This window comes from Talpa occidentalis, unplaced genomic scaffold (genome assembly GCF_014898055.3).
Source record: "Talpa occidentalis isolate TD23 unplaced genomic scaffold, MPIMG_talOcc4v2.1, whole genome shotgun sequence".
Classification (NCBI taxonomy): Eukaryota; Metazoa; Chordata; class Mammalia; order Eulipotyphla; family Talpidae; genus Talpa; species Talpa occidentalis.
In genome coordinates this window covers 41,511,981-41,534,420 of record NW_026555331.1, presented here as the reverse complement: position 1 = coordinate 41,534,420, position 22,440 = coordinate 41,511,981, and the positions used below count along the sequence as shown (strand labels likewise).

The following is a 22,440-nucleotide window of genomic DNA, read 5'->3' as shown; positions in this document are numbered from 1 at the left end:
CATCAGGGAGGGGTTCATTTTCTTGATAATTCACAGCCCCCCAAGGGTTGCATTTCAGGCACAGGCAGCCTATAGAGAGGTTGTGGCTAGGAGATGCTATACTGAAAATGTTTCAGCAACTGCCAAATTTTGTTCTTCAGGGTATGATCATTGGTGACGTTTTACATTTTCAATAAAGGGCAGAAAGTAATTTGAATTAATGTTTCATAATATTCAGATGATTATATACTTAAAGCCTATGAATGGGGCATCACCAACAATAATTTGATGAACATATGACACTGATAGATTTTAACAATGTAAATATATTATAACCCCTACCCTTTTAATGGGGAGAAAGAATATTTTTATAAAGAAGAAATAACTATTCAGGACCACTGACCCAAAATCCCTTACGTGCAATCAGTGAATATTTATGTAGATGATAAGTATTCTTTTTTTTTTAAAGATTTATTTATTTATGCATACAAAAGCTGGGGTACCGGCCAGAGGTGTTGGGGTGGGGGTGAGAGGATTCACCAGAGACAGAATGGGGAACAGAACAGGCAGACTGACTGAAGCACACTGCTGAGGGGAGCAGCGGGCAAGTCAGGAGAGTCGTGGATTGCTCCCTGGCAGGCCGAGGATTGAACTTGTGCTGCAGTGGCTGCGGGTAGTTTCATAGGTTGCGTCTTAACCACTTGAGCCACCAGGGAGGCCCCAGATGATAAGTATTCTAAACTGAAAATGCAAAGCTGCTTTCAGTGTCTGACTGTAATCATTTATATAATTAAATATATGTGGTTGAATTTGGTCAACTATAAACAGTTCTGATACATGTGAAAAATTAGTATGTCAGCTATTTAAATAAAAATTGGCACAAATAACATTTGTCTAAAAAAAAATCTATGTTCCAAAACCATATCAAAAATCACACCTAAATAAAATGAATTAGATTTCAGATTCTAATATTTTTTTGATTTGATTTTAAAGAACAACTCTGGACGTGAGAAAAATATATTAGCATAACGAGAAAAGTGAGAAAAGACAAGGAAAGAATGATAATTGTGAGCATCAGATCTGAAACATTTTCAGATTTAATGTATACACATTTTATGATTTTTTAAAAAAGCTACACTAAAGTAGAACTTGACAAGTGCCAAACAAGTTTGCATGTTATTTTCATTTCTGTCACTAGATGGCAGCAAAATATTAAACAGTTTCATTCGGATCACTAGGTGGCAGCAAAATTACTAAAATGACTGAAATGAAAAGTCTTGCTGTGTTTTATTCCTTATTGTAGATCATTGAGTTATTTTATTAAAAAAATGAATACCATATTCCCTTTTCTCAAATGTTTATGATTAATCATTTATATCTATCTACAAAAGAAAAGATGGGAGAGATTCGTGTGTGTGTGTGTGTTTTGTGTGTGTGAATTTTAATAGCCTAATGGGAGACCTAGTCAATGAAAGGACAGTAGTTATTGAACTAAAACTTAAATAAATAAGAAATGAACATTTTACAGTCCTGTTCTGTCCTCAGGAGGCTTGGGTTCAAGTTATACAACGCTTGCTGTTTATGTCACTTCAGGCATGTTCATTTCTGTGCTTCAGTCTCCATCACCTGTAAATAGAAATGATATAGTATCTGCCCAGAGGTTGTTTCACATTTTAAAAAAGATAATGCATATAAGCCTCTTAAAATAGTTATTCTATCAGATAATAATAAAACTTACATTAGGGGTTGACTATTATCTTCTTCCGTAAGTTAATTTCACTTCAACGAAGAAGAATTCTAATGGCTTATTCAATGTCTAAAACAATGTTTCTCTCTTGATGTATCTGACGGAAGTTAAGAGAAGAAAATTTAGGATGGATGAGTCACAAGACTAGAAGCTGGAGGTTGGTGTAGAAATGATTAACATAGTCATTAAACCAGCTATAGAAATAAAAAATCCTTAGGCCCAGACTGATATAGCAACTATCAGGCTGTTAAAGAAATACTCAGAAGCACAGACCAGAGGTGGGGAATATGAAATGGGGGGCCATTGTAGATAATCACTGGCCCTTAAAAATCAAACTAGTCACACCCTAAAAGTAATTAATCCATCAATAGAGGATAATCCCCTCCCTAAAAGAACACACAATCAATACAATTTTTACACTGCCAAGATGCAGCTCTCCTGCCTGCCTGTGTCTATGCAGGTATATCTTTCTTCAATCTACCCCTATCAAACAGTCAGCTCTAGTCCCAACACTGCCAGCCGGTGTCTAACTGGATCTCTCTGAACAAACGTATCTCTTTCAGAGGCAGCTCTCCTGCTTGCTTATGTCTGTGCAAGCCTTTTCTTTCCTTTCTTTTTTTATATAAAAAACCTGCCCTTTTAGATATAACTAAATGTCTCTGCCTTATGAAGAAAGTTGCCATGTGCTGCTGAAAGGGGAACTCTGGTGCAACTTTTCTAAAGGGACCCCAAGGACCACATTCTCTTAACTCAACACCTCTCCAAACTGACATCATGCCTATTAGCAACATCATGAACACACATCTTAGCAATGCAGATAATATTAAAGCAGCCACTTAAGGGGGAGTCCCTTAGTGAGTTCCCCTCTGTGGCTGACATTGGAGGAAATATTGTTGAAAAACAACTAGGATAATTGCTGTCCCATCCTATGCAGTACAAAAACCAAGAAATGCCCACACCAGAAACCAGCACAGAGCTGGAAGGGGTAAATCCATGGAGACCAGAGACTTTTTCCTGAGGGTTGTTCTGTTCCAAAGCTCCACATCTGATTTGAGGAAGTGTACAATTAGCAAACATCCAGAAAATAAACCAAAGAACAGAGGCAGAGAGCCTTCGTGTTCATTCTGTTTTACTGACTTCTGAATGTTGGCAGGAAAGAGTCCCTTGGAGTGCTGCATGAAGTGGAAAAATATGTCCTTATCCTTAAATACAGAAAATCTCCTGCCACAAAATTAATTTGGGGCTTGTCTGGGCATGTCATAAAATCAGAATCCTGAATGAGGTGTATAAGTCAACCTGGGAGATGAGTTTATCCTTTCTAGGGTGATTCAACTCTAGTTGTACAAAAGGAAATAAAACAGTTTAGGCATAAAATCTAGGATCAAGGGAATGACGACAGAGCTCATGAGCTTGTTTATATTTGAAGCTGTTTAATGGTAGCCATGCAGCGACTTGACCAGGTAGATAATCACAGTTCATCAGCAGCAGCAAGAGGGAGTCAAATGGCAGCGTCACTGGGGACCAAGTGCACTGCAGCAGCATAAAACCCAGTGATCTGAAAGCTAATTTTAGCCAGAGGAGAATTGTCTCTGTGTAGTAAACAGGGAATCAGGTTCTCCCTTGTATATAAATCATTCCAGGTAGAGGACTCTGGAAGCTCAGGGAAAATACTTTGGGCATTAGTTATGCATATTCTGTGTTTCAACATGTCCCGTAAGTTTCTATCACACTCCTTCAATTCATTTGAAATTTGGATGTTTCCAAGCACATTTGTTGAAGGGAAGTCATTCCCCCAAGGGCTTGACTCCCATGAAAGTACATTACTAATGGAAGTATTTGAAAATACTATGCAACTTAGAGAATTCACACTTCTGCTCCTTTGTGCATGCAGTTTAACAGAGGATGCAGGGCAGTCACTAGGGCATATGGGTGGATCAGGATCCCAGAGAGAGGGGCTGGCAAGGCTAGAACATGTGTAAGTCAAGCAGGACAGTCCTGAGAAAAACAGAGCTAAACAGGAAAAGGTGCAATTAGAAAGCAATAAGGAGACTGCTGTACAGTGGATAGGGTTGGATTCTTCAATGGGAAACAGTTTTAGGAGTAACAAGAATACCTTTAAGTTCTATGTATAATGGAAGTGTGTGTGTGTGTGTGTGTGTGTGTGTGTGTGCGCGCGTGAGAGAGAGAGAGAGAGAGAGAGAGAGAGAGAGAGAGAGAGAGAGAGAGATGAATATGGGGACAGAGTTTCCAGGAGGGTAACAACTTTACCAATCTTGTTATATCACCGAGGCCCCAATACCTAACATGGTATCTGGAACCAAGTTGGTGGTCAAAAACTATTTGTTGAGTGAAGGGAGGAAGGGATAGATGACTGGGCAGATGGACGGACAGAAAGATAGAAAGGCAGATAGATCCAGGGATAGATGGATGGGTGGATGGATGGATGGACATACAGATGGACATAAAGATGGAAGGAGGGATGGGGCAATGAATATCCTAAAACACTCAATACTGGTCTGAGTCCATAAGATGGTGGGAGCTATGTCTTCATGCTAGGAAGGGCAGTGACTGCATCTCAAAAAGTTCTAGGAGGAAAGCAAAGACTGTTATTGCTGCCGAGGCTGCTCTATAAAGATATCATGCATGGAATGGGAGACTAGAAGCAGTTTTACACATATCTAAGCCTTGTCATTTGCAAATTCAAAGTTTCCAAACACATTTAACTTAGTATAGAAGAGACATATTTTTAAAGCTATAAAAGAAGAGTCTCCAATTGTATATTTGTATCTTTTTGCACCAGTGCTTCTAATGTGCATATTGAAGAGGCAGGTTGGCAATGAGTCTTTAAGTTTGGACTCATAATAATGGCATGATTCACTTCAATGCTGGAAGTTTTGTAAATTTGCCTCTATTTTTTTTTTTTTCATGTGTGACTTTAGTTCTCCATTCACTCAACTCCGTGTGAAGATGCTCACAGCACCTGCACATCCATCACAAAGAGAATTCTTCCAAACGTGTGCATCATGGCAGAGATGAGCAAAGCATACTTTTGATAATTCAATAAACTTTATCAACTGAGATTCCACCCTACTCAGCTAAACAGAGATTCAGCTCAGGTAAATTTCTTGCCCTCCAAAAACAAGATCATATTTGTACTCATGAATTTGTAATTACTACCTAGGGCTTATTTTATAATGTAGTTGGAAATTCTTTGCAAAAACTTGCACTCACATTAAGCTTATCAGAAATCACTCAGGGTCTATTTTTGGGTGGTGGTAGGGATGGTACATTGGCCCAACTCATAACTTGGGTAAATAAATCTCTAGCTCTCTATATAAACTTTTTTTAAAAATTAAAATAATATTTTAATGATATTTATTCAGAAGCCTAATTTCTTCCTTTTAATTTGTTTTCTCTAACAAAGGACCTGTTGTCAAGATTGTGAGGTATACTAAGCCTCTTGTCCTTAGCAGCTTAATTGATATGAAACATTGATTAGGCCCCTAGAGGGGTGGAGAGTTTCAGAGGAATTATGAAATAACCACAAAGCATAAAGAAGAGAGTTTGCAACTTGCTTAGTGAGTAATACTTTCAGCTGGGCAAAAGCATTCGATATTTGAAATGCGATTTTAAGGCATACACAAATGACTAAAAAGACCACTTCCAGAAAGGATTTTATGTTTCTCAGAAGTGTTTATATGTTCAATGAGAAAGAAATAAAAGAGGGCCAAGAATATACCTAGAAGCATTAAGGAGAAGAAAAAAAGAAAAAGTAAAAAGGGTGACCTCCAAATCCTCACTTGAGAGACATTATACTCTGGCTACTAAGGGAAATGCTTATCAGGCTTGACCATGGCGCCTAGCACACCGGGCATGCAACATATGTTAAACAGTGATATCAGTACCGTATGAAAGAAGGAACAGATAGCAGAACCAAGGGTACAGGCACCCTGCAAAACACGGCTCTGTGTCACCTGGACCATTAAGCCAGCACTGGACTCGTCTGTTTATTAGGCACAGAGTTAGTATTATCTCGTGCCACTTTAATATTGAGAGGGGATAAGAAACCCTAAAAATGGCTGGTATGGTGATATACCTTCTGTCTTATTATTGCAGACATAATTCTAAGTCATTTACTACAACACCATGAGACAGTAGCCTTTACAAGCATCTTGAAGACACTTAGCTAGCTCTCAGCAAGGCCTCCCCAGGTGGCTAAGAGCTCAAATGCTAGTGTTGAAGTACTTGATATCACACCTGGCTCGATCACTTCCTAGGGATCCCCAGCAAACTGACTTACACCTATGCCTCAGTGCCCCAGGGTTATAAGTAGGGCTACAGAAGACATTCAGAACTGTGCTTGAAGCATAATCAGTTTTCAGTAAGTGTTATTTTTATATAAGCACTAACTCCAAAAATACTCACTAAACAAATGTGAATTTTTCATCCAAGTTAGAGATACAGGAAAGCCAACTTATTATTTTACTTTGAGAAACACCACAATGGTAATTATGCCATTAGTAAGGAAAATGTGCAGAACCATAGCTGGTGGCAGTTCTCATCATAATGCTCCAGAGCTACCAATAGAATGTCCCCCTTGGCACCACAACGTAATCAAGTGAAGTTCAGAATAATTGTTTAGTTTGTTCAGGTTATGAAGTAAGTGTTAGATCCAAGTTTCCCAACTGGGGTCTGTTTTCTTACAAAGTTGACTCCCATTATACAATTCTCTACTTCTCTACTACAATAACAAGAATTCTACAGGAGAAGTTGACAATATACCAGGCATTATGCTAGTTCACATGACTAGGTCACATGAATTAGTTCATTTAACACTCATCAACATTGAGTACTTTTATTAAATTTTGGTTGTGTAAACTGAGGCTTAGGGAAGTGAAGTCAATCATTCAAGGTTATATAGTGGTAAGTCTTGAAAGCCCATTCCCAGGCTCTGGGTGAAAGTGTGAATGTACCTCTGTATCCTATGGTAGAGGACTTGGGGGCAAAAAAGAAAAATCAGGGCCAGAAATAAATGATTTTATATGTTGGGAAAAGGAGTTTGGGTCTTTTTGTGAAAGGTCATTTCTACAACAGTCAAAGGTAAGAAATTGTAGGAACAGTAAGAATCAGTCTGTGAAATTCTGCCAGTTTTCTCATCTATAAAATAAGCTCCAAGCTCCTTTTAGTTCTGAAACACAATATTGTGGCAGCTTGTGTCATTCCGTTTCTTACAACCTTTTAGTGGCTTCCCTGTACAATTAGCATAAGCTGTTCCTGGTACCATGCTGTATAAGGCTCTGCAGGCTGCCTGCCTCTGACTTAACCTATTCAATCATAATGGTCCAGTCACAGGATTTCTGTTCTGGAATTGTCCACTAGTAACCTCCTCTTATTGTTTCCTCTGCCTAAAATGTCCCTCCCCAGATCTTTCTTTATATGGTTCTTCATATGACATTTCCTAACTAGGTCTTTTATCACCACTGCCTCTAAAGTGACATCCCTTCCCTCATTATTCTCTGTCTCATTCCATTTTTTTCATGTTAATTACCATTACTGGAAATTTCCTTGTTCTGTTGCTTATTCTTCTATTGTAAACTACTCCGAGCCATCCCCACATAGACTCCATGTCAACAAGGGCTGAGTTGATCTGTTATGGCTGTAACCCTTTGCTGATGTATGGTACCTTATAGTATTGAGATTTGTCGAATGAATGAATAGATGACACTATATTTTATGGCCTACACATTATCCAAAATTAAACACATAATAGGAAATCAAAAACCATAGTAAGAATAACAATCATTTATCAAGTTCTAATTATTAGCATTGTGCTAAATCCTTTACAAAGTTTTTATCCTTCAGTCCTCACCACAACTCTATGAGGCAGTTATTACTATTATCCTAGCTTTACAGAGAAGGAAACTGTATATTTGCAAGACCAAGCTACTTGCCTCAGGTCATAAAGCTAGTAAATTAGCCCGATTCAAAAACCAAGTCTAATTTCAGCATAATGTTATTTGTTAACTGACTGACTTCTATAAAGAGAAACTGCTGTTAACTCCATTTGGGTTCGTAACTTTATAATTTCAAAGAGCATGACTTAGGGAGTTACCATGTCTGTCTTGGAGTTCAGGCTAGATAGAGGAGATAGGAACCTAGGCTACAGAGGTGAGTAATGTGATACTGTCCCCAATGTCAGAGGGCTCCTTTTAATAAGGAAAACAAATATGCAAATATGCTAGAATGGACATGGCCATGACCCAAATACTACTTCCCTTTCCTCACAAGAAACCTCAGGCTGCTGGAGTCTCATTCTTCTTAACTGTTCTCTTGCTTGGGTGTTTAATTTTGTATTCATTATATTACATTCTAACTGCTTAGTGCTTTCTAGGATAAGTTGAATGGGCATCATTTACTGAATGGCTTCATGTGACAGGTGATTTATATGTAGTCATTAATTGAATCGTAGCAACAACCCTGAGGTGGGAGCCATTATTCCTACTTTATAAAAGAGCAGTCAACAGCTTGTTGGGGGGGGGGTGGATTACAGCTTGATGACTACAATACAGTATCTAGTTAGAATACAGTATCCCCACTACTAGGATAGAGGATGTGTGTGGAAAGACCAATGCGAGCCCCAAGATGGTAGTGATTCTTAATCTCTATAAATATTTATTTTAATACTATAATGGTGACAAATATGAGACTATCTGTCTTACTATTTTCTAGCTTTTTAGTTAAACCATATAAACCAATAATAAAACACATATCTCAAACACTTCCATTTCATTTTATATTTTGACCAATATTAATATGTTGCAAGCTTTTTAAAATTGTAATAATTATAATGTATGTTTATTTATAATAATTATAATGTAGACTGCAAGATTTTTGTATTATATTTTCCTGATAAATCAACTGCCATTTTTAACTCATGGGGCAGAAAAAATAAGAATATTTTTTTAGGTACTGTACAAATTCTTTATTTAGAATAATTCTTAAATGAACAAGTCCTTCCCTATGGTAGAAACATAGGTGCTTGATAAGATTATTACTATTATCATTTTTTAAAAATCCAGTATTAGAGTAGTATCTTGTACCTAACTGAATCCTGAGGCTTGCTGAGAATGCCCCCAGCAAAATAAACGTGGATTCTGGTTGAGTTACATGAAAACATAAAACCATCTTCACCATAAAAAACAAACAAATGAACAAAAAACTGGCCAGAAAAAAAAGGCTAAGACTAATAAAAAAAAAAAAAAACATTTGGAACAAGGGAGGAGAAAAAACAAAGAGGGAAGGAGGCACACTGGACTATGGTGATGGAATATGGGTGAGTTAGTGGTGGGTGCACTATAGTGGTAATACCTGATGGGGGTACCCCAAATTACCTGTTAAAAATTAATTAATTAACTAATTAATTAATTAATTAAAGAAAATTTGGATTTCTGCTGAGTATTCAAAGGTGACTCACTTCCTGCCTTGCAGTGAGCATGTGACAGTCTCCCCAACAGCAGCTCTGCGGGGAGGGCCTGCTCCACTGAGAATTAGTTTTTTAGAAGACAGAGAGAAAGGGGAAATTTGAATAAGAATCCATTTTGTGAACTGCAGTTTGGTAGTGTTTGAAGTTGTAGAGATATTTAAAAATAAAAATATGCTGCCATTTCCTGTGTTGGTCAAGCCACAGTCCAACTTCACAGAAAATGAGAGACAAAGATTCTAGCAGGTTTAACTTCCAGCTACCCTCACTGAATCTTTAAAGCCCACTTTACATTTATAGGCTTTGTACTCAACTATTAGCACTTATCAGCTTTCTATCCCCAGGGCCTAGTGAAGGATCTCATAGCACTGAACACCCTCTCTGAGTTAAGTAAATATTTGAAAATTATGCAAAGAATCAAAATTATTTCACTGGGCTCAACAAAAGACTATGCAGCTGTAGAAGGCCCTTCTTAAGTATCAACTACACTTTGTGAAGGGCCCAGGAGCCTAAAATAACTCATTGCTGCATTTTTTTTTGCCTAAAAATTCATCTTAGAACAAGTAAATCTCAATGTGAAAAATATTTGTCTGTAAAGAACTAGGTGAAACAAACAGTAAATAATGATTTAAAGATTAGCATAGCAAAAACTTACACTAATGTTTTTATCCATTTAATATTAAGATATTAATCTTTATGTCAATGTAGTCATAAATATGTATGAGTGTGTATGGAAGAAAATACCCATTAATGCAAAAGTCACAATGCTGCCAATATCTCAAAATCTCTTCTTTTTTGGTAATTATTTCTTAGGTTTTCCAGATACCAAGTTTCCTTTGCCAGGAAAAGTTTTCACCTCTTTACAAGAAATTCTTTCTTATACCGGGTTTTTCTGAGAAAGGTGAATTTTTAGAAGTTTGGGTTGTATTAGATCAATATGTACCAAGCTCGTAAGTCCTTCCCTCAAAGTTAATTTTTAAAGAGAAGAAGGAAAGTAGGAGGATATGAGTGCTTCATATGATACCCTCACAGCTTGCATCGAAATGCAGTCTCGGGTGCTGGCCTCTCAGCGGACTTTCGCCGCAGACTCGTGCCTCTTTCTCGCTAATATTCCACGAACAGCCAGTAGGGGGCGCGTGGTTCTCTGCACCCGAAGCTGCACGCTCCCCAGCGCCTCAAGGACTGTATCCCTATTTGCCCCAAGGTCATAGCTCCTAACTGGGCTTGCAGCCCTGGGCCCGGGACACCAGGGAGCGAGCCTCCGGAGCTGGAGACCCTGGACCGGGCCGGGTCGTTAGGGTGGGGTAGGAGGTCACCGAGGCCAGGGATGCGATCACAATGGGGACCGAAGATGCCAGGCACGGGGGCCCGGATCCCCAGCAGTCAGCACCGCCGCCAGACTCCGCACCCAGGAGGGGGATGGGGTGCGCGTAGACGCTCGGCACCCCCAGTCCGACCCAGGAGCCCGGGTGCCGCCAGCTCCACCACCACCACCACCGGCGCCCAGCTCGGAGCCAGGTCTACCTGCCCAGGGCCCCGGGCCCCGGGCCCCGGGCCGAGGACTGCGGGGAACCGGGCGGCGGCAGAAGCGCCCCTGGGTCCAGCCGAGCGCCCGCCGAGAGGGCGTTCTCCCCGCCCCCGGCTCTTCCCAGCGGCCCGCCCAGACAGCGGGGAGATAACCTCCGCCCGCCACCTCCTCCCCCCTATCGCCCCGGTCCACGCTGGGCCCCCTCCCCCGGCCGCCCCCGAGCACAAGTTGGCGGGAGCCTATAAAAGCCGGGGACGGCGCGACCCGCGGACACACCGTGCAGGCTCCGAAACAGCCGCCGCTGGACAGGCACCAACTCCGGCTGTGCCCAGACCATCGGCGCGACCATGTCCCATCACTGGGGATACGGAAAGCACAACGGTGAGTGCCGGCGGCTGGGGCGCGCGGCGCGCGGGGAGCTGCGTCCCGGCCGGGGCCCCGCGGCGCCCGCACCTGCTGTTTACCGCCGCGACCGCGGGAACCCCAGGCTCAGGTGCGCCCCGGGAGTCTGCCCCGCCCGCCGCTCCCAGCGCGGGGATGTCCTTTCGCCCCGGCCCCAAGGCCACTGTCGAGGAATCCCCGCGGCTGGCGGCGGCGCGCGGGGCCCCGGGGAGGGGGCGCGCAGCCGCGGGACCCGACGACAGTCCCGAGCGGGTCTCGAGCCGGAGAGACCCTCCTCCCCGCAGCGAGGAGGGAGCGAGGAGGGCTCGTTACACATTTTTATTGTTGACCGCAGGGAATTTAGGGAGCCGCTCCCTCCCCTGCTGCATTCTCGGCACCACCTGTGGCTAAGACCCCGCAGCGCGAACTGTCCCGGGGCGTTTTTGTGGGTGGCTTGAATCCTTTGCGTTGGATTTTTTCTTTCACCTCTCTACTTATAACCTTCGGGGGTCACCAGGAATCGGACTATATAATGCCCGTGAATCTGGGTTTTCCTGCTTGTGAGAGAGAGGTGTTTGACGTATCTTGGTCATTTTGGGGAGACCTGGAGCTTCCCAGGTAGTTGGCTGAGGCCCGAGCAGTGACTCTGCCCTTGCAGCCAGCACTGGAGCCTGAGGAACGAGTTCCGGTCTGCTTCAATGTCCTAAGTGAGGTTGCATATCCCAAATCCTAATCACCGTCCTGAGGTGGGTGACTGCCCAGTTTCGTTTGTTGAATTTCAATAAACCGAGGCTTATAAAATAAGCTAATATTTATATGGTGCTTACTATTTATTCTAACAGTTTTAAATGTGTTATTCTAATTCTCACAACAGTCTTTACAAAGTCGATGTTATTATTACTTCAGAATACAAATGGGGAAACTGAGGCACAGGGTAAGTGTTTTCTCAAGGTTACTCAGTTGTCCAGGGGTGCCACCAAAATTGGAACAGAACAGCTTGGCTCCAGAATCTTTGCCCTTTTTTAGCAGTGTGACTGTGTCCTCTCCCACATTAGGAGATTCACTTGTCTCTTCTCAACCCTAGGACCTGAGACCTGGCATAAGGACTTCCCCATTGCCAAAGGACAGCGCCAGTCCCCCATTGACATTGACACCAAAGCAGCTGTCTTTGACCCTGCCTTGAAGCCTCTGTGTGTTTGCTATGAGCAAGCAAATTCTCACAAGATCTTGAACAATGGTCACTCTTTCAACGTGGAATTTGATGACTCTCAGGACAAAGCAGGTAGGTCAGTGTTAAGGAAAAAAAAAACCTTGTGCTTTGTAGCCAGTAGACCTTTCCCCGGCTTAAAAGGAAGAATAGGGAGCAGTGGCAGGAATCCCCTTAATACTACAATTTGTCTTAGTACTCGAAGATGCACTGCTGGTAATCTTCATTAGGTCCCACTCTCTGAGAAGTAGGCTAATTACTTTGAAGTGGCCTGAAGCTGTTTCTCCCCTGACAGATTCCTGGTTTCTTTGTAGGGCATTGAACAACTGTGTCATGCCTGTGAAAGTCACATAAAGTGAGGTACCCTGGTAATAAAGCTCAGCAATGATGAAATTTGCAAAAATTGAACTTATAAGATTCTCTCTAAAATAATTTGTTTTCCATATTTGATGCCTATTCAGAGTACTTAGAATAATGTTAAGGATAGCAGTGAGAAGAAGGATGAAGCTTGAAAATTTAAAAAATACTGAAATTCTTGGAAACACTGCCTTTCTGAGTATTTTCTAGGCATTGCACTACTCTAGTAAATGTGGGAACGCATCTTGATATCTACCTAGAAATTCATTCCACAAATACAGATGTTTTAGAGATGCTGGGCGAACAGCTATTGACAAAACCAATTTTCATAATTATTTGTAACAGAGTACTTATAGGATGCTCATTTACTGTCTTTTTCTTTATTTAAAAATAAAAGAACAGCCCCATTCAGACATAGCAGCAGCCTTCTTTTCCCACTGGTTGATATAATTGCCATTGCCCTGTTTTCCTGAGTGTTCTCTGAAGGTGAGGGAATGAATGATGCTACAGACCCAGTACGTGTGGTGGTGGTGTGGGAGTGGAGGATGAAGTGGGCCAAAATGGAAAAAGGTAGGGTAAACACTCAATAATGCTGTCAACAAATTGGAATAAGTACATCTAATACTAACACATAAATGCAATTATAGCTATTAGAGTTAAGTGGATTGTTACTTTTCATTAGCTTATCCAGTATATTTCATACAGTTTTGAAAAAAGTCTTCTGTCCTCCCCACTGTTAAAAATTTTTTTTTTTGAAACTTAACTTTCTGATATAGTGACTCTGGGAAATAATTCACTGAAGATAAATAAAGGGATCACTTAAAAATGTTTTCATCTACCTGTACCCTGTGTGTACTTCACCTCAGTACGGACATCATCCCCTCACACAAATGTCTTCCCTTCAGCATCACCCTCCCCCACTCCACACACATTCTGGCATGGTATCATGACTTACTAGATATGAGTATTAGATTCAGTGGAGAATATTCATTGAAGACAATCTCAGTGATTCTGCTACATTGCCTCGCCCCATCATGCCTCCCATGCAGGGTGTAAATGACTAAACTAAATATAAGGGAAACAATTTCTTCATGTAAAGAACACTATATATTTAGATTGTAATATTACAAGCCAAGGTCTTGGTGGTATTATATACATAGAGAAAGGGTGCTATAAAGTTTTGTGTAGCTATTTGAAAACCAAAAGAAGTAAGCTACTTTAGTTTATAGCTGTCAACTTACTTTAAAAGACAATGAATGTTTTCTAAATTCCTGCTATGAGTGAGACCATCTGGTATTTTTCTTTTTCTTTCTGGCTTATTTTGCTGAGCATGATCCCTTCCAGCTCCATCCATGTTGCTGAAAATTGCATGAGTTTATCTTTTTGATAACTGAGTAATATTCCATTGTGTATATATACCACATCGTCTTGATCCAGTCATCTATTTTTGGGCATTTGGGTTGTTTCCAATTATAATAAAGTAAAAATCAAAATCAACAAGCAACTATAAACCAGAGACACACTGGATGGGGAAGGAGAGAGTAGCATCAAAACAAGGGGGGGGGATTATATGGGGATTGTAACCAAGATGAAAATATATACATTGTATAAAAATTAAAAATGATGTAAAAATATATAAAATTAAAAAAATAATAATAGTAAATAAATTTTAAAAAGTTAAAGAAAAACCAAACAAACAAAAAAGACAATGAATGTATGTTTCAGTGTTGCCAAATAAATACTTTTTTCAGTGAATGTAATGGCCACCAATATATACCTCATTAGATGCTCCATACCAGTTGGGATACTTAAAGTCTTATTTTGAAACAAGGAGGAAACAAATGTCTAATGAATAGGACCAAAGTAGATAAAATCCTATATTCTTTACTAATTTAGTTGTGAAATATATGACTACTTGTCAGCATGTAGTCTGACAGCTGTGACCTTAGACTGTGGTAACAGACCTTGGCTCAAGTTCCAGCTCTGTCTCTCGGTGAGTGGCCCAGGATTGATAGCACTTAATCTCTTTATGTTATATTTCTCTCAACTATAAAATTGAAGTAGCAGCAGTATCTACCACAGAGGAAAGATTAGAAAAAAAGTACCTAGAGCAGTGGCAGGCATATAACAATTGCACCAAATGACTATCACTGTTGTCAGGTCTGCACATCGTTTAACTGCCTAAGCAATTGCTGTAATTCTTTTTGAAGATTTTTGAAGAAAATTTTTAATTAATGTTAAAATTACTTCCCATCACTTGATTGTAAAATTAAAATTTTTTTTACAAGTTCCCAAACATTCCATCATTTTAAAGCATGTGATGGATTTTAGAAATAGCTATTTAATTGCTTACTATGAATATGTCTAGTTCTAATGGATTTCTGCATGTGCAACAATTGATTTGAACTAGCCACACTTTTATAACTATCTCTGTGAGTAATACATAGATTTTTCAAGTAACTTGCACATTGAGATTGTGAAACAGATGAAAACCGAGTGGTTTAGCTAAGGGCTCTTACCCTGTGTCCTTGAGAGACTCGTATCATTCACCTAATTTTACACCAAAAAACATGCTTATTACACAGATTAAATGCATGTAAACCAGGCACTGTGAGGATGGGTTGGAGTCCTGGTCCCTGTCCTGTATCCCCAGAGCCCCCACTGGAGATACCTAGAGTCTAAAGACAAGGAAATAGAGACACTAACTGCGCCATTGATAATGCAACAAGGAGGTATGCTGTGGACACATGGAGGCTTAGGATTTGTCCTGAGTAAGTCAGGAGGGACTTTCCAGTGTAAATAAGGTTTACATTGAAGTATTTTGGTGTCTTGGAGGAAACACTAGGGACTTGAGAAAGCACACGATGTGCTCTAGACACCAAGGAGGTGCAGCAAAAACAAGGTGAGGGAGGAATGAATGTCAGAAAAACTTTCTCTTCTTGTACATGAAAGACTCCTTTGTAGTTTTGCCCATATCTCTTCCACATTTTCTGTTGTTTTTATTAAACAAGGAAGTGGAAGTTTTTTTCTAGAATGTAGAATATATGAAATGTTGTTATCAAGGGAAAAACATATCCAGAGCAATAAAAACCAGCCCAATCATACAATGCAGAGAAACACCCTTTTGACTTTATTTTTAAGCTCCTAGAGTCTCAAGTTAGAACTAGAGATACTCTAGTCCTCGTTAAACCCACTTAAAGTAAACATGAAGAAACCGAATACTTAAGGTTTCAGTAACTTGTTAGTCGTCATCTTCCTGGTGTGTTGTAGTGAGACTAAATGACAGTCACTTGAAAACAGATGTTAAACAAGAATCTTTGGATCATAACCATAGTTAACATTTAGTGTGTAAACTCCAATTAAAAGCTAGTATAATTTTCTGTGCAATTAAGTCTAAATAAAAATAATTATTTTGGTTACTTGATTTTTTTAAATAGACAGGTTACTATCATTTTCTGGTCAAAAATTTGTTGGGTTTTGCTTGTTTTTTTTTTTTTTTAGTGGTGATAACATTTTTAGATATCCTTTACCTTTTATTTTCTATATTTAAATGCTTCAGTTCATTTAATTTTTTACCCTCATTGAAATTTTAGCCTTCTACAACTCACAGATTCAGTTTTTTACTTCTATCATAAATATTATCTTATAATCCAACTTAAATACTTGGGTATTAGGAACTTGATTGGTTGAGTTTATTGCTATATTTAAGCCTGAGGGAATTCTTTTTAAATGTGAAAATTAAAACTTCACATTTAAATGTGGATTTAACTAGAATCTTGGGTTAAAGCTCTCATCAATCTTCTAAATTCTTTTAAAAATAAACCCCCTTAAATTAAGAAAAAATTTTAATCCTGTTTTTTTAATGATTAAAAATTAATTCTCCCTGCTTTAGATCTTTTATTACTAACTTTATCAGGGAGAAAAGAGTAGTAGTCAAATTATTAACTCCTGCTAACTTATTAACTTTTATTAATAAGTTTAAAACTTTCCTGCTTATAAGTTAAGGCAGATATTATTGAGAAATGAATGCCCAAATTATTGTGGTAACCCATACGTAACTCATATAATTTCTGGGGTTTTTTTTTTTTAGAAATAGGAATAGTGCAAAAATTCTTTTTTAATTGAAATAGCATTGCATTATAACATTGTGTAAGTTTCACGTAGCTGGTATTAAAAACTAACACTTGTATACACACTACACCAAGTTCCACACTAAAAGTTTAGTTCTATCTTTCATTATACAACTGACCCATTATGTTGCCTGCTTCCCTCCTGGTAACTACTAATTGGTCTTATCATCTAAAAACTTATTTTTGTTTTATCTCATTCATTCGTGTGTTTTCTCTATATACCACATGTGACTGAAGTCACACAGTGTTTTTCTCTGTCCGACTTAGAAGTTGGAATATTATGTTTGTATTATTTCAAGGAAATAGAAGGAAGCTGAGTTCACCTGTGCTCACATTCCCAGTAGGTCATTGTCTCTATGATATAATGGATCCTCATCCATGAGTCTTGCTTGGTTTCCAGGGGCTTGCTTTTTTTTTTTTTTTTCTTTTAAAGATTTATTTATTTATTTATACAAGCACTGGGTACATTCAGAAGCGTGGGAGGGTGAGAGAATTCACTAGAGCCAGAGCGGGGAGCAGAGCAGGCAGAAGGACCGAAGTACACTGCTGAGGGGAGCAGCGGGCGGCAGGAGAGGTCTGCGCGCCATGTGGGACCCTCCTCCGGTGGCCGGGGAGCAGAGGCTGCGGGCAGCTTCGCAACCCAGCGCTCAACAGCTGCGCCACCAGGGAGGCCCATCCATGGGCTTGCTTTTGAAGCCTTAAACATTTCCTTCAACAATAAGCTAAAAGGAAATACAATAACAAGTTTCAGGACTTGTCATGCATGCTGTTAGTGGTGTGAGCAGAACTGTTAATGGTGTGACGGAAGCATTATAAACACAGTGTTTAATTATGTTCATATCAAAAGAATTTTTTAAATTCTTATATAATTGCCACATTCATGAAACTAAAAACTGCTGTTCTCTTGAATTTTAATTGTGTTTACTCTAATGAAAGTGACAAGTAAACATTTCAGTACTTTTAAGAGAAATGGAATGTGCATGTCTTTTTTCTCAGATTTGTCTGCATCGACGTTCATTTTCTTAAGGTTACCGTGTAGTTCTATGATTATTGACTACTGCTAAAAAAGCACAACAATAAATGCAAGATTTAATGGTTTTCAAATTATTCATGGAGAAGATTGTTCACCTGCTAGAAATGATGTACTTTTAGTAGACTTGGTCATTTACTTCATTAATAGGAAATCCCTTAAATTTTGTTTTAAACTAAGGATATTGGAAATTGTTTACTTGTATTTTGAATTTCAGAGAGAATATTGACATAAACTAATGTCTTTAATCTATTATTTGTATGCATCTTATGTTCAGTATTCATGAGATTATTAGGAACAAAATTTTAAATTGTTAAAATTTCATTTTTAATTTCTATGGGTGGTTTGATTTATTTTATGGGTAGTTTGATTTATTTTAATATTCCAGGAGTAAATTTCTTAGCTTTCACAAACACATATAATTTGCATGATTTCCCCAATAATATATATATATATAAAATAAGGCAGGTTATCATGCTATATTTGGTTATTACTTTATGTTTCCTATATGCAGTATGTATAACTGATGGCAGACCATAAAAATTAAGATAGCTTGGAGCTCTTGGTGTTGAGATTTGGATTAAACTAAGTTTTGAGAGTATTGAGAAAATCCCATTTGTGTATCTCCACCTATTTTAAGTTATCAGCTCTCTAACATGGCTGGATTTGACAGAGAAATAATATGGTCAGCAATTTCTGCTAGCTTTTAAAATTGTTTTTGCATTAGAAAAGCAGGTTTTGTTTTAAGCTGGGGACAGTTTAGACAATGGCATTTAGCAATCAACTTAAGTAAATAAACAAGTAAATCTAAAATACAGCATAAACTTCCTTTCAAATGTTGTCTATTCTATTTCTCAAGTAAAAGATATATGTTTCCATTACTATAGATTATGGTAAATTACTATTATAATAATACTTTTTGAAGGTCTTTTTGACCAAACTCCAATCTACAAATTTGCTGCGAAATACCCAATTATTGAAGATGTACAGAAATGCTGCTTTTTTGTAGCAATTAAACTTTAAGGATTTCATAACCTTTCCAAATTATAATGGAGTTCTGATTTACATAGCATCCTAGTTTTATTTTAACAGCAGCTAAAACAGGTATCTGGTGATAATAGATTAGCACTGGGTATACTTAATTATTGAACCCAAGATTTTTCTCTTTCAGTATTAACAAGTCTTTAACAACAACAACTCATGTAATAGTAACAACTCACAGGCAGCAAAAACTTGCTTAATTCTAAATATTCTTGGAAACAAGTAAATTGGGATGGGATTTGAAGGACTTAAAAGAAGAGAATAAGAAATAGCAAGAAGCTTTATGATCTTTAAAATTTAAGATCCTGATATGACTCTTCACAGGGTAAAGGAGACACAAGTTAGTTACCTTGGATGTTGAATGTTGTCTTATTTAATTTTGCCACTTGGTAGAATGGCATTTGCCAATACAAATGGGATTTTTTTATGGTCAGTTCTAGCTTTATAAAGTTATTATAAAGGAATTACTTCAGGACCAAAAAAGACTTTTAAAAGTCTTTAACAGAATAATCAAATAAATTAATACTGCTACAATAAATTGTTTTTAGAGGCATAATTTTATCAGAATGTATCTATATTGATGTTTCTTAACAGATCTGTAATATTATAACACCATTTACAATTGGTTCTCTTTTTTCTCCTGTCCTATTGTTAGCAGAGCTGGTAGCCAGAGATTGTAGTAGAAAGGCCCAATTGCCTAGATATCTTCCAGTCAGCTTATCTTTACTTTGAATAGATAAATGGGGGTTGCTACCATCTAAGCACTTTTAGGTGAAGTTAAGCAAATGAACTTTGTTGTACATACTTTCTCCCTTTGTTTTGCAGAGCCAAAGTAAATTTGGGTTTACTATTTCATAGAATTATAAACCACAGCTAATAAAATATGCTTATAGACCAGATGTTTTAATGCCATCTCTAGGGGAATAAAATTGAAATTGTAAAACTAAACTAATTTTGAAGGTTCAACATGACTGTACTTAATATTATTGAACTGTACACTTAAAATGATGTTATATTCTATATACTTTACTACAATTAAAATAATAAAAATTAAAATATTGATTAAATCCTATTGATATAGATTAAAAAGTCTTAGGGATGGAATCAAGGAAAACAGTGATTTCTTACTATTTTAATCCTCTCTTAAGATACAACATGTGGAATATAGCTAGATTTTGGTCTAAGACTATAATTTCTGGTACTGATTTTGCTTTAACAAGGTCACATGAATATCAGAAGAGAAGAATCATGGGATAATTTTAAATTTAATACTTTAAGTTCTTTGAGATAATAGAGCACTATGCACTGTATACAGTAGATGATCAATAAGTTCTTAGTGAAGTAATAAATAATTGAATGTTTCCCTTTTACAGATCAGGAAGTAAAGGTCAGAGACATTAACTAAAAATAACTTAAGGGGAAAAATCTAGTTAGTAGCAGTGAGAATCTAAACTTTACAGAACCTAAAAAGCCTGTGTAAGAAAAGTTGGATTTATACTGCTAAGATCACGGGAATGCTTATTATTTCTCAGATCTCGATAAGTGAGAGCCAGTATCAGAGGTCAGGAGAGGCATTTACTGGGCCATGGAAGAAGAGAGGGTCCCACATTTGCAAATGCGCAGCAGACCAGCACTGGCAAGCAGCTGCGTGGGCACTTCCTACATGATTCACAGAGGAATGAAAAGTTCCATGTAAAATTTCCTTTCTCTGACCTGACTCCACGGCTGCCAAACAGACCAGAAGATGAGCATCACTGTGCTCAGACAGCAGATGGGAAATGCATCCCTCCTCTGGCGATCACAATTAGGAAAGAAATCAGTGGAGATGATTTTGTGCAGCGTGTAGACCAACCTGAGTCTGGATTTAATTTTCACAGAGTGAAACTATTGCTATATTTTAATTTTAATGCTATAAAATAGGATTAGAGATTGTAATATTTAGTGGCATGTGTTTTATGTGCCTATATATAAGCATGTGCATGTGTGTTATACAAACACAAATACATATATGTGTATATATGTTACTTATATATATTTAATTTTTTTTTATTCTAGTGCTTAAGGGAGGACCCCTCACTGGCACTTACAGGTTGATTCAGTTTCACTTCCACTGGGGTTCCTCTGATGGGATAGGTTCTGAGCATACTGTGGATAAAAAGAAATATGCTGCTGAGGTAAGCTGTGTTTTTTTTTTTTCAGGGAAAAATATTAATCGATATTTAGCCTTAATTTCAAAAACTGAATTTTGTAAATTCAACTCAAACCAAATGAATCACTTCTTTTACAAAAAACCTTCACATGTGCTTCTTATAACCTTTATCGTGATATTTCAGTTAATGATGGAAAACCTTATCCACTATCTCGGAAGAACCATTTGCAAAAAGTTACATGAATTTAAATTGGAGGATCCTATTTTAATATAAATCTGTGCATTAACATCATCTATAAACCTAAAAATTTATTTTCCCTCAAAATATGTAACTCTTGGTTGTAGAGTTGAGGAAATCATTTGCTATTAATTCAAATAGTTAATAACAAGAATTCAAAAGGAAGAAAACTTTGTATTTAAAATTGTCCACATTATTACTTTCTTTAGTAACCTGTAGCTATAAGAAGATTATTTTTTTTAAAATCTATGGACTTTTGTTTTGTAAGTCACTCACCATATGTGTTTTTTTTTTTTTCCCCCCTACTGCTTTAGCTTCATTTGGTTCATTGGAACACCAAATATGGGGAATTTGGAAAAGCGGTGCAACAACCAGATGGACTGGCTGTTTTGGGCATTTTTTTGACGGTTAGTTGATGGCTCAATTTCTTTTTCCCCTCTTTTCAAAGAAAATTAACCAGAAAAAACATTCCTAACAAGACGTTCTACAAAACAGCCTAGGAAATGCCTTTGGCTTGGAAGTATATTCAGGAATATTGTCTTCTTCATCCCTGCTATGAATGGAAAGATGGAGGACAATAGAGGACAATTTTAGGGGCATTAGGTGTCATTTGGATGTATATTTGAAGAGTTATATATGTTTGAAATGTGAAAATGAGAAAGAGGTCTACTTCAGATAGCCATTAGATATTTTTTAATTTAACTTTGGTTAGCTAGTACTAATTCATGGTAGACAATGCTAATTTAAGATTAAGTTTTGTAGGGATGAAGGATAATGACTTGATATTGGGACATATTGATTGAATTGCCCTCTAGACAGTTGTAAAGCAAACAGAGAAAGGCCTGGGTTGGAGATTCACAGCATTATATGTTAATGTGGATGCAAAAAATGTAGATGAAATCATCCAGGAGAGACTTGCAGAGGAGATGCTGAGCTGGCAATCCTGTGAAGCTGCAAGATGGAAGGTATTTGAGCCAGTAGGTGCTAATTGAATGACTAAAAAGGAATATAAGAGAAAAGAGATATTTGGGAGGCTTTAAGGCAGAGGTAAATCCGAGGAGTGAATTTTAAAAAGGATAACAATAGTGCAAAATCCAGCAAGAAGATTAATTAGCTCTTGAACAGTATCCATTGCTTTGGCAGTTGTAGGTTACTGGTGATATTTGAGAGGAT

General features: G+C 38.1%; 1 protein-coding gene and 1 long non-coding RNA gene across 41 annotated transcripts in view; one reads left to right on the top strand and one right to left on the bottom strand.

The window, feature by feature from the left end:
- Positions 1–1,386: 1,386 nt before the first annotated feature.
- Positions 1,387–10,479, bottom strand: LOC129145394 (uncharacterized). Of its 2 annotated transcripts, none has more exons than XR_008550927.1 (3): positions 10,231–10,479; positions 1,718–1,823; positions 1,387–1,605 (listed from the first exon to the last, which is right to left on the bottom strand). It is a non-coding gene; the product is annotated as an uncharacterized LOC129145394 (long non-coding RNA). The 2 variants fall into 2 exon arrangements; XR_008550928.1 differs by lacking the exon at positions 10,231–10,479 and adding an exon at positions 10,150–10,219.
- A 477-nt stretch (positions 10,480–10,956) lies between these two features.
- The window catches only part of CA2 (carbonic anhydrase 2), a 183,973-nt gene continuing 172,489 nt past the window's right edge, over positions 10,957–22,440 (top strand). For all 39 annotated transcript variants that reach the window (XR_008550617.1, XM_054692132.1, XM_054692140.1 and 36 more), the window contains exons 1-4: positions 10,957–11,115; positions 12,200–12,397; positions 20,936–21,054; positions 21,582–21,674. Coding sequence is in view for 38 of the 39 variants with exons in the window: in XM_054692132.1 (XP_054548107.1) it covers positions 11,082–11,115; positions 12,200–12,397; positions 20,936–21,054; positions 21,582–21,674 (444 nt within the window). In the remaining variant the exon portion in view is untranslated. The remainder of the gene's footprint in view (positions 11,116–12,199; positions 12,398–20,935; positions 21,055–21,581; positions 21,675–22,440) is intronic.